Source organism: Vigna angularis, chromosome 8, assembly GCF_016808095.1.
Source record: "Vigna angularis cultivar LongXiaoDou No.4 chromosome 8, ASM1680809v1, whole genome shotgun sequence".
Taxonomy (NCBI): Eukaryota; Viridiplantae; Streptophyta; class Magnoliopsida; order Fabales; family Fabaceae; genus Vigna; species Vigna angularis.
In genome coordinates, this window is record NC_068977.1 from 2,297,284 (window position 1) to 2,309,628 (window position 12,345).

At 40.3% G+C, this 12,345-nt stretch overlaps 1 protein-coding gene across 1 annotated transcript; it reads left to right on the plus strand.

Moving 5' to 3' along the window:
- The first annotated feature begins 9,561 nt into the window (after positions 1-9,561).
- Positions 9,562-11,932, plus strand: LOC108318967 (uncharacterized). Its single transcript, XM_052867108.1, has 2 exons — positions 9,562-10,783; positions 11,070-11,932. Exons 1-2 carry the CDS (start codon positions 9,562-9,564, stop codon positions 11,930-11,932), a joined length of 2,085 nt encoding a protein of 694 aa, XP_052723068.1.
- The last annotated feature ends 413 nt before the right edge of the window (positions 11,933-12,345 follow it).

Sequence of the window (12,345 nt, forward strand, 5' to 3'; positions counted from 1 at the left end):
GATACACTAACACACACAAGCTTGCCCTTGAACTCACGCACGCATGCGAGCACACTCACACACATCCACGTCCCCCCTACAGACACACACCTATAAACACAATCCCACATGCAAGGTACACATGTACGCACGCACGTGCGCATGCGGTCATGCATGCTGACACGCATGTGCGCACACATGCATGTTCGCTCATTTGCATGAAGTCACGCACCTTGACACCATTGCATATTCGTACATACGTCCATTCGCATGCACGTATGCATGTACACACACAGTCCCTCCCACGCACGTACGCTTGCAAAACCGCACACACGCATCCGCCCGCTCGTATCCTGGCACGTGCACCCTCACTTGCGTGCACATTCCCCCTCTCCCTTACACACGAATGCAAAGGACGCACTGTAATGTCCTGGCATAAGAACTCCCTTACACCCTCACTTTGCTTGTCGGTAGCCCGACTCATAAGAACTCCATGGTTAAGCGTGCTTAGCTTGGAGTAATTCTGGGATGGGTGACCTTCTGGGAAGTTTTCCCTGAAAGTGTGCGAGTGAGGACAAAGCACACTGGAAAGCCTCGTGGTGATGTGTGGGGGCAGTCAACATTCCCTGTGAGTTACCGGGACGTTACACGCACGCACACACACGTGCGTACACACGCATGAACATGTGCACGCTCATTTGCACGCTCGCACTCACTAACGTGCGGACACAAGCATGCTCGCCCATACAATAATGCACACACGCCTGCTCTCACACTCATGCACGCAGGCATGGACACATCCACTCATGCATGAATGCAGACACACTGTCCCGTACGCATGCACGCACACCCATAAACACAATCCCTTATGGAAGGAACACATGTACACACGCACGTGCACACGCTATCATTCACTCTCACACGCACACACTCACGCACGTGCGCACACGTGCATGTTCCCTCGCTTGCACCAAGTCACGAACCTTCACACGCATCCATATTCGCATGCACGTACGCATGTACGCACACACGCATGGAGCCACGCATGCATGGACGCATGTGGACATAAACGCATGCATGCATGCCTACACCCTTGCACACAAACACGTATGCACACACCTACTCATGCATCAGTGCTGACACACTGTCCCCTACACATGCACACTAATACACACACTCTCATACATACCCGCACATGTACTTCTGCATGCTCGCACGCATGCACTCATGACTGCATGCCCACATACGCATTGTTGTACACACACACACATCCCTAAACACTACCCATAAACAAAAACCCATCTACACCCACACACAAACAGACACACACACATCAACAAACACCGACCCACCCACACACACGTATGAATTAAGGTGTGTAGGTGTTCACGCATGCGTGTGTGGGTGGGTGGGTGTGTATGTGTGTGTGAGTGTGTGCTATGTGTTTGTTTGCGTATGTGTGTGTGTATTTGTGTATGTTTGTTTGTGTCTGTGAGTTGTTGGGTTTGTTTAGGTGGGTGAGTGAATGTGTGTGTCTGTGAGTTGGTGGGTTAGTTTGGGTGGGTGTGTAATATGTGTGTGTGTGTGTTTGTGTTTATAATGTATGTGTATGCATTTGTGTGTGCTTGTACGGGGGGAGGAGAGAGGGGAATGAATGGGGTGTCTGTGTGTGCGTGAGTGTGTGTGTGTGTGTGTGAGAGTGTGTGTCTGTGAGTAAGTAAGTGGGTGGGTTTGGGTGGGTGGGTGTGTGTATGTGTAATATGTGTGTATGTGCATGTGTGTTTGTGTGCTATCTATGTGTGTGTGTGTGTGTGTGTTTGTGTGCTTTTGTGTGTGTGTGTGTATTTTTGTTGTAACATATATGAGTGTGTCTCTGTGTGTGTATGTGTGTATGTGTGTGTGCGTGAGTATGTGTGTGTGTGTGTGACGGGTTTTTACAAACCCTATGGGTTTATATAAACCCTTAAAAATGAAAACTAAAACCCTGAAAACTGAAACCTTGAAACTCTGAAACCTGAAACCCTGAAACATGAAACCCTAAAAAACCCTACGGGTATTCTACGGGTTTATATAAACCCTGAAAAATGAAAACTGAAACCCTGAAAACTGAAACCCTGAAACCCCGAAACCCTAAAACCTAAAACCCTAAAACTTGAAACCCTGAATCCCTGAAACCCGAAAAAACCCTACGAGTTTTTACAAACCCTGAAAAATGAAAACTGAAACCCTGAAAACTGAAACCCTGAAAACTGAAACCCTGAAATCTTGAAACCTGAAACCCTGAAACCCTAAAAACCCTTAGGGGATTTTACAAACCCTACGGGTTTATATAAACCCTGAAAAATGAAAACTGAAACCCTCAAAAATGAAAACTGAAACCCTGAGACCCTAAAACCTGAAACCCTGAAACCTTGAAACCCTATGGGTTTTTACAAACCCTACGGGTTTATATAAACCCTGAAAAATGAAAATTGAAACCCTAAAAAACCCCACGGGTTTTTACAAAGCCCATAGGTTTTTACAAAGCCCACGGGTTTTTACCAACCCCACGTTTTTATATAAACCCTGAAAAATGAAAATCGAAACCCTGAAACCCTGAAAACTGAAACCCTGAAACCCTCAAACTCTTAAACCTGAAACCCTGAAACCCTGAAACCTGAAATCCAAAACCCGTGGGGTTTGTAAAAACCTGTGGGGTTTTTTAGGGTTTTAGGGTTTCAGTTTCAATTTTTCAGGGTTTATATAAACCCTTAGGGTTTATACAAACCCATTGGGTTTCAGGTTTCAGGGTTTCAGTTTTTTGGGTTTCAGGGTTTCAGTTTTCATTTTTCGGGTTTAGTGTTTAGGGTTTAGAGTTTTAGGATTTAAGGTTTATGGTTTACGGTTTAGGGTCTAAGGTCTAGGATTTTAGGTCTAGGGTCTAAGGTTGAGGGTCTAGGGTCTAGGGTTTAGGGTTTTGGGTTTAGGGTTTTGGGTTTTTAGGATTTAGGGTTTTTGGTTTAGGGGTTTTGGGTTTTGGGGTTTTGGGTTTAGGGTTGTTGGGGTTTTTGGGGTTTATGGTGTATGGTTTAGGGTTTTGGGTTAAGGGGTTAGGGTTTAGGGGTTATGGTTTATGGGTTAGGGTTTATGTGTTAGGGTTTATGGGTTAGGGTTTATGGGTTAGGGTTTAAGGGATATGGTTTAGGGGTTAGGGTTTATGGGTTAGGGGTTAGGGTTTTGAGGGTATTATGTAGGGTAAGATATCTGAATCCATCGACTGGCTGCCCAAGTGATCACCAAAGGATAAAATAACGAGTTATCATATGACTGTTCCCGAACGATCGTTCACCCGCTAGAGCGAGCGATCGTTATAGCCAGTTTACCATTCGTAGTTTAGCGATCGTCTGTTAAACCCAGTCAAAGATAAAATTCAACAAATATTCGGTCAGTTTTAGTCAAAACGGTTAGAAACAAGTGACCATGACGTCGCAAATCACGGAACCAACTAACCCAATATCAAGTACGACCAAGCGGTTATATTTTCCAAGCAGTTAAGTTCTCTAACCAACCGAATTTTTAGGCAAGCGATTTTATCTTATTGTTAGGTTAAATATGAAAAACCAGAAGGAAAAAAGGTACGTTTTTCTGAGAGAGGGGAGGAGAATAATATTATTTCTTCTATTATTGAACTGAGAGAGTTCTACGATTCCCCTTTTCTGACTTGAGCGTCGGAGTACCTTCGTAGGTACCCACCCCATTCTCCTGGGAGCGTGCTGAGTAAGAAGAGAACATGAAGATAACAACATTCTAGGGGGAAAGGACGTGACTCATCAGGTTCATATCTTGGTCTCAACTATTATACCGAAACAGAAACTAAAATTCAAGATGACGACAACAAAAAATTTCAAACTAACAATCCTCATTTTCTTCAGTTATCCCCGTATTACGTGCCGCAAAACAGAAAATGAGAAAAAGAACGATGAAAACATAAATAGAGTAAAAGAACGGGGAAAACAAAAACACTCACAAAATTACCAACTCGTTCAGATGTTCGTGAAGCGGATCCACTAACCTGAGAGAACTTTGGAAGAAGACTGAGTGAGATGAGGATCTTGCAAAAGGGAGATAATGCCAGAAGAATCGTTGAGCATTAAGCGATTCAAAATTCAAAAAGATTGAGAGAAGAACAAAAAAGAAGACAAATGTGTTCCCAGAAGAGTATCAACCTCACAAGCCCGCGTTTGGTTTGGTTTGGTTCATCGCACAACGAACATATGGAGAAGAGAAGATGAATTTCAAAGAAACAGCTCTTTTGGCTTTGCATTTTTGAACTCCCTCCCAGGCATAATAATCACACAAATAGTTAAAACGTTTAAAAAAAGAAGAAGAGAGTTTCTTTTTAAAACCTTTTTCTATTTTATTTTATGGTTTTCTTTTTGCTTCTTACTTTAAAATTTAAATTTAAATTATTCGTTGCACCTAGAGGTTTTTCCTTCTCTCACGCCTCATTAAATGCACTACTGAGTCACCTGGTTACTCTCATAAATGCACCCATGTCACACGCTCAGTGCCATTAAAACCCACTCACAAACTCTGATCACGTCTGCCAAGTGTCAAAATGGAACATTCTGAATTCAGTAGTGGAAGACAGGTGTCCGTATGTGAGAGTGCGTCCATTTGACCTAGGGAAGAAAACTGATTTTTCTGAAAACCTTCTTCCCACTCTTTGCATGCACTCATCTTCTCCAAAAACCCTGATCTTTCGAATTCTCCTTCTTCTCTCTAGAACATCTCCATCTTTTCTCTACTGTAACTCACCACTCTCTTCTCCGATTCACATTCAGAAACCGTAGGAGCATTCTCTGAGTTGTGAGCTTCAATCTGAACCGAATAGATCCAAGTTCTGAAACCGGTAAGTTAATTTTCCTTCAACTGTTTGTTCTTGTGACCATGCACACCCAACTCTGGGTGCATGAGTCCTTAAGCTGAATTCTAAATCCTTTTCATTTGTCGTGATGTTGGTTCGAAGGGTAGTGAGAGTTGCGGGTAGAAAGGATTGTAGTTGAAAAGGCAAGTTGCAAACTGTAGGACGTCCATTCACATTAGAGGTAAGGGAAGCTTATTAATTTAATTCGCATGTTGTTATATGCTTGCTGAAAATGAATGCATGTTGCTGAATGAGTGAATGTATATATATCCAGTATGAGTATGATGCATGATGGTTGATATGTATGAAGTGTATGAATGTGAAAATGAGTTATTAATTCGAAGTATGAATCATTAATGTAGATGCTATAAAGTTTGAAAATTTATATTTGATGTGAAGTATAAAGTATGAACTGGTATGTTGAAAAAAAAACTTAAGTTGGGAATAGTGGAAAATTTGAATATGAACTTCTTACTATGATTATGTACGTTCGTCATCGAACGGTCCTCTACCGTTCGGTTTTCTAGTAAACTGGTTAAAAATGAAATTCTTTGGTACGACTGTCGCGGTCGTACAAATTTTTTACAACAAAATAATGCAGTATAGACTAGGATTTGACTCCTAGGTCGTCTCTCAAGGACCAATATTGTGGGTTCAATCTCAGATTTAACACGAAGTGGGGGGTGTTTACAATTTGTTTGAACAAAAAAAAAAAATTAAATTATGGTGAAAATTAAACTAAAACGGTAAAACAAAATTGAAACAGTAAAAATTAAACTGCTACAGTAAAAACGAATTTACAGTAAAATAAAACATTAAAATTAAATCTGGAACAGAAAACTAAATTACAGAAAACGAAAATACAGTAAATAGAAAACACAGTAAACAGTAAAAACAGAAAACAGTAAATTTTAGAAAATAGTAAAAACAAAAATACAGTAACATTAATCAGTAAAAAAATAAATCTGGAACAGTAAAAACGAAAATACAGAAAAACATAAAATGCAGAAAATAGTAAATACAGAAAACAGCAAAAACAGTAAAACAGTAAAAACAAAAAATGAAATTACAGCAGTAAAGGATAACAGTAAAAATAATGAATACAGAATTTCAAAATCAGTAAAACAGTAACAGCAAAATACAGAAAAACATAAAATGCAGAAAATAGTAAATACAGTAAATAGTAAAAACAGTAAAACATCAAAAACAAAAATATGAAATTACAGCAGTAAAGAATAACAGTAAAAATAATGAATACAGAATTTCAAAATCAGTAAAACAGTAAAAGAAAAAAATACAAAAAAAAAAAAAGAAAATACAGAAAACAGTAAAAACAGAAAACAGTAAATTTTGGAAAATGAAATTACAAAAGCACATAATTGCAGTAAAAATAGTAAATACAAAATTACAGAATCAGAAAAACAGTAAAAGAAAAATACAGAAAATGAAAATATAGAAAACAGAAAATACAGAAAAACAGTAAATTTCAAAAGCTGTAAAAACAGAATCACAATTACTGCAGTAAAATACAGAGAAAATAAAATTACAATGAATTAATCAACATGCAAAAGATAAACAGCAGCAGGAATTTAAATTGCATAAAACAACAACTGAAATTAAATTATAACAGAAATTAAATTACAGCAGTAAAAAGAGACAGTAAAATAGAATTTAAATTTCAGAAACAGTAAATCAAACCAAACTTTGAATTTAAATTGGACATGAATTTATTACAACAAAGAAAATAAAAATGAAAAACCTAATGTGCAGTGTTGTTCTCAACCGTATCCTTCCATTCTCTGTGATTCTCCCTTCTCTGTTCCAGCAGTCCAGCCCTCTCTGCATTCTCTCCTCTGCTGGAAAATGTCCAGCTTATTCCCCCTGCAGCCGCCCCTCCACGGCACTCCTCTTCTCCAAACTAAGAAAAGAATGGTGTCTCAACTTTCAAAAGAGAAAGGAGATTTTTTCCTTTGCTGACTGCCGTGAGTTGGTGTAAGATGTGCACCTTCCAACAAAGTCTTTTAACATTTCCTTCCATTCAGCAAAAATAAAGAGGGCCCTACACTATGATGTGCACTCATACCACAAGCTTTTGTAGATTCCTTCCAGCATGTGTCACATGCAATTGTTATTGCATTCTACGTGGAAGACATGTGGTCATGTGGGTGTTTCTACTCTTCTTTTCTAATGCCTTTGCATCATGCACCAATATTGTAATAATAGGAAATATGGCTGCCCATTTCCACTTGAAACTTCAGCAAAATTCTGAAGTTGAAAACACTAACCCACTTCCTCTTTTGTTTTACGTATAGCACATGTGTGGTGTAGGTCATTAGGTGTGTGATTATTCCATCAACATTAATTTCTTCCAAACCAATTTGTGTTTCTTTTAAAAATTGAATTGAAAGACTTCTACACTTCCAAGTTCAGCCGTGACAATTGTCCTCCCTCTTCCTATTCTCCATAACAAAACCAAACTTTGAAGATTGCTCTCATCATGCATGTAACTTGTTTTGCTGCAGCAATATTCACGTAAAACTTGTGTGCTTATGTGCTTGGTTTCCAATTTATTTCAACTGTGAGATGCATATTTAAGCCAATACCGTGATATTCCAGCCATCACAAATACCAAACAACAATCAAACAATGTAAAGAGATTAGAAATCACTCAAACAGTAAACACTGGACTGACATAGGAGAGTAAAATAAATACTGGGAACAGCACAAAACGAATTTAAACAAAAGAAAAACTATACGTGAAAATAGACATCCATACGAAACTATGAAAAAAAATTGCATGGAAAACGAATAAGAATTGGACTCGAACGAAGAATTACAAGTTGACACAAAATTCAAACAGCAACCAGCGAAAATTGAAATGGTTAAGATGAAATTGGCTCAATTGTTATTTTTCATTTAACCTTCAAATGTCCCAAAAAGTTATCCAAAAATTTCCCGTAATTAATAATGCAAAATAATAAGCTCAGATAATTCAAATTAGTTAAAATAAGAATTTCCAATCAATTTTAGCACAATTAGGAAAAACAGGATAATACTATACATTCAAGCACAATTCCCTCATTAATTTTAGCACAATAAGCTAAGTGAAGTGAATAAAATATCGACTCATCATTCTTTCATTTGGAAAGGACTCTGATCGAGAACGAGCGTCCTCATGTGGAAATACTATCTTGGAGCATTCGGCTCAGAATAGTCGTACCTTAATCTTTGAAATAAAGTAATATATATATCTTGTACTTTAAGAATTGTAGCGCTCGGTCTTACACCTAGCGTACGTCATAAGTAGTGTTCGGTTTTATACCTAACGCTCGGATTCGTCTTTAAATATTATACGTGTAGAAATAGCGTACGTTAAATTCAGTAAAATTCTCTTACCGCGTTCGGTCATAGACTGGCAGTCGGTCTCAAAAATAAAATTATTCTCGTTATGGTTCTGAAATCGTCTTGAGGGAGCTTTATCCATTGGATCCGGTTTAGAGTCTTTGTACTTAAATTATTTCTTGAGTATTGATCAAATCCTCCGAGAGTCGGTTCATTCAACTGAGTCAATTGGTAAATGACGTTTGTCAAAAATGATGTGTATTTGCAGTCGAATTTATTCTGCTCTTGGACTAAGGTTTCTATTTCTTTTCCTCACGTTCGTCCTCCTTACAAGTAGGGTTGAACGTTCGTCATTTTGTGAATTGGGATTGGAAGATTAAAATGAAAATAAAGTGAAATGTTATACGTAATGAACAGTATATGAGATGAATAATTAATGGTGGATATTGAACGAGCGTTCCAGGGAGGAACGACTCTATGTGTTGAATATGGGAAGTGGTATAGTATGAACGTGGTAAAGCTACTGATGGCAGTTCATCCTGATGTTCCATGAGTGCTCGTCCTCACGTAGAGGAGGGTAGGTCATGTGTGGGAACGGCAGGAGGTCCTAGTCCTTAGGGGTACTTTGGACTGATAGGGCTAACCTCGGGTGGCAGCTGTTGAGGGTATCCCAGTTACTACATCACCCGGGTGCACGAACGCCTGTAGATACACAGATTCATACAGTTTGGACAGTCTCTATAATGAGAGTTTTTGGATGGTTATATGTGTTGAGATATTACTGTATAATTGTTTAGTTAAATTTGTATGTTTGATGCATGGATTAAATTACATATGCTTTCCCTGTGTTCCTTCTTTGCGTTGTCCTGTATCTGTACGTCCGTCCTGTCAATGCAATGATCATCCGTTGTGGATGTGAGCAGAAGGAGACACTCTTTTGGAGGAAGTAGTGGATGAAGAAAATCTTGTGGACGTCAAAGTGAAAGCCGAGACTTAGATCGTCCAGTAGAGTTCGACATTCTTAGAATTTTATGACGTTCGGTTATTGGTTTTGTAAAACCGTTCGTCTTGAACCTTTGTTTCTTTTGTATTAACTTATTAACTCTGTATTTAATGCCGTTCGGCTTTTGATAGCTGACTTTAATATAAGACTGCACTGTTTAATTATGTAATGTGATTAATTCTAATTTATGGTTATTACTATATTTTGGGATGTTACATTATTGGTATCAGAGCAGTTTTGTTCTCTTAAGGACACTGTAGGTTATGAGTACACTGTGTTTTTGCTGTGTACTTATTGTATGTTTGATGAGTTATTTTTGAGCTCTTTGAACATGACTAACGCTCGTTTTTCTCTGTTTCCCAGAGAACAAATGGCACCTAGACTCCCTCCTCCACCGCAGCCCAACGAACCTAATGCGTCCAACAACGCTAGGTTGTTGGAAACAGTTATCGATAGACTTCAACAGCAGAACACTACTTTGATGGCTCAAAACGCTACCCTAATGCAGCAGAACGAGAATGCTATGCAGAGTTTGGAGGCCTCTCGCGCCAACTCTGAAGCTACTAAAAAACAATTGATGGAGATTTTAGCGGCAACCAGGAATACCCCGGGAGCGTCCTTTTCCAACGCTACCCATCAGGCTGAGTGGAGTTTGGAAAGCTTCCTTCAACACCATCCTGCAAAGTTCAGTGGAAAATGCCTTCCTGATGAGGCGGACCAATGGCTGAGGGATATGGAACGTATCTACGACACTAAGAGGTGTCCGGATGACAACTGGTTGGCCTTTACGGGGTATTTGCTGACTAGAGAAGCTAGCCACTGGTGGGCGAGTATGAAGATGTTACTGACTGAAGCTCAGAGTCCCATTTCCTGGGAGGTTTTCAGGGCTAAGTTCTATGAAGAGTATTTCCCTGACAGCGTTTGCTTTGCCAAGGAAGTGGAATTTCTACAGTTGGTACAAGGGAGGATGTCCGTCTCGGAGTATACAAACAAATTTAAGCATCTGGTCCGTTTTAATACCACGGTTGCAAGTGAAGAGTGGCAATGTCGAAAGTTTGAGAACGGGATGAGGAGTGACTTGAAAGTATTGATATCCAGCCTGTGTATTAGGTCGTTCCCTGCTATGGTCGAGAGAGCCAAGGTGTTGGAGAAGAACGTTGTTGAGGCAGAACAACAAAAGAAACAACAAATGGGTAGGGTGCCAGTTGTATCAAGAAATACTTCGAACGTGAGAAGGTCTCCTTACGTTCGTCCAACCCAATCTCCTAGTGGATCACAAGCAATGGTTACTGTCGGTCAGTCTGGACAGCAGAGAAATGTAACTTGCTTTCAGTGTGGAGGACCGCACTACCGATGGGCATGTCCTCAACTATCAGGAGGAAAGTATTGCAACAAATGCAGAAGAAATGGACATTTAGAGCATGAGTGTAACATGGGAGGTCGTGCGACAATGAGGCCGCCGAACGCTGGGAGAACACAACAAGGGAGATGTGGACGTGCGCAGGCAGTGGGGAGAGTGTATGCAATCACGGGTGCTGAAGCTGCTAGTTCAGGTACAGTCATCATCAGTACTTGCTTACTGTTTGGAAGGCCTTGCTGTGTATTGTATGATTCGGGGGCAACTCATTCCTTCATCTCGAAGGCGTGTGTTGAAAAACTGGGGCTAGTGGAGAGTGAATTACAGTTCGACTTGGTGGTGTCAACCCCAGCGGCTGGTGGGATTAGGACATCTACGGTTTGAGGGGCGTAGATTCAAAGTTAACCTCATCTGCTTACCTCTTCAAGGTTTAGAGGTAATTTTGGGAATGGATTGGTTGGCTACCAATCGCATTCTCATAGACTGTGGTAAGAAGGAGTTAGTCTTTCCTGATGAAGAAGAAGAGGAATTATTTGTGACGCTCGGTCAATTGAAGGAAGACATCATGGAAGGCGCCAGCTGTTTTCTAATTATGACACACGAAGATCAGGAATTCGGAAGGTTGGAGCAAGAACGATGGTCCAGTAGTGGCCATAAGGGACGATCGGTTGTGGATGAATTCCCGGACGTCTTTCCAGAAGAAATACCTGGGCTTCCCCCTCCTCGTGAAGTTAAATTCACCATTGATTTGGTGACGATGGCAGCACCCATCTCGGTTCAACCTTATCGTATGCCGCCTGTTGAGTTAGCTGAACTAAAAACGCAGATTGAAGAATTGATGGATAGACAGTTCATCGGGCCGAGCGTATCACCCTGGGGAGCGCCTGTACTCTTGGTAAAGAAGAAAGATGGCAGCTCTCGGCTTTGTATTGACTACAGACAATTAAACAAGCTGACCATCAAGAACAAGTACCCATTGCCAAGGATAGATGATTTGTTGGATCAACTGCATGGGGCCGCAGTATTCTCGAAAATTGATTTGAGATCTGGATATCATCAAATCAGAGTTAAGGAGGAAGACATCCAGAAGACAGCGTTTAGATCTCGTTATGGACATTATGAGTACGTGGTGATGCCATTCGGAGTAACGAACGCTCCAGCAGTGTTCATGGAATATATGAATCGCATCTTCAGGCCGTACTTGGACAAGTTTGTGGTTGTCTTCATAGATGATATTCTCATCTACTCCAAGACCCAGGACGAACATGAAGAACACTTGAGAATTGTACTTGGCGTACTGAGGGAGAAGGAGTTGTATGCCAAATTATCAAAATGTGAGTTCTAAATGAAGGAAGTTCAGTTTTTGGGGCACGTGGTATCGGCTGGAGGTATCTCTGTAGATCCAGCTAAGGTACGAGCGGTATTGGAGTGGGAGAGTGATAACAATTGAAAAACTGTTATTTTCATGCTTAAAATTGATACTAAAAGCAACCTTTATACTTAGAAACTAGCTTGAAATCATGCTTTTCTTCATGTTTTCAGAAATAAGAGAGCTGGACAGGTTTATGCTTGATTTCAGTGTTTTTGTGCAGGTTTTAAGGTGAATTTGGTGAAAGAAGTGAAGAAGGAGAGAGATGGAATCAGAAAAGACATCAAAAAGTGCAAAAGGAGAAGCCGAAGTCACCGCTCAGCGGCAGTTTACCACTGAGCGGCACTCAAGAGCTTACGGGAGATCCGCTGAGGGGAAAAATGGCCGCT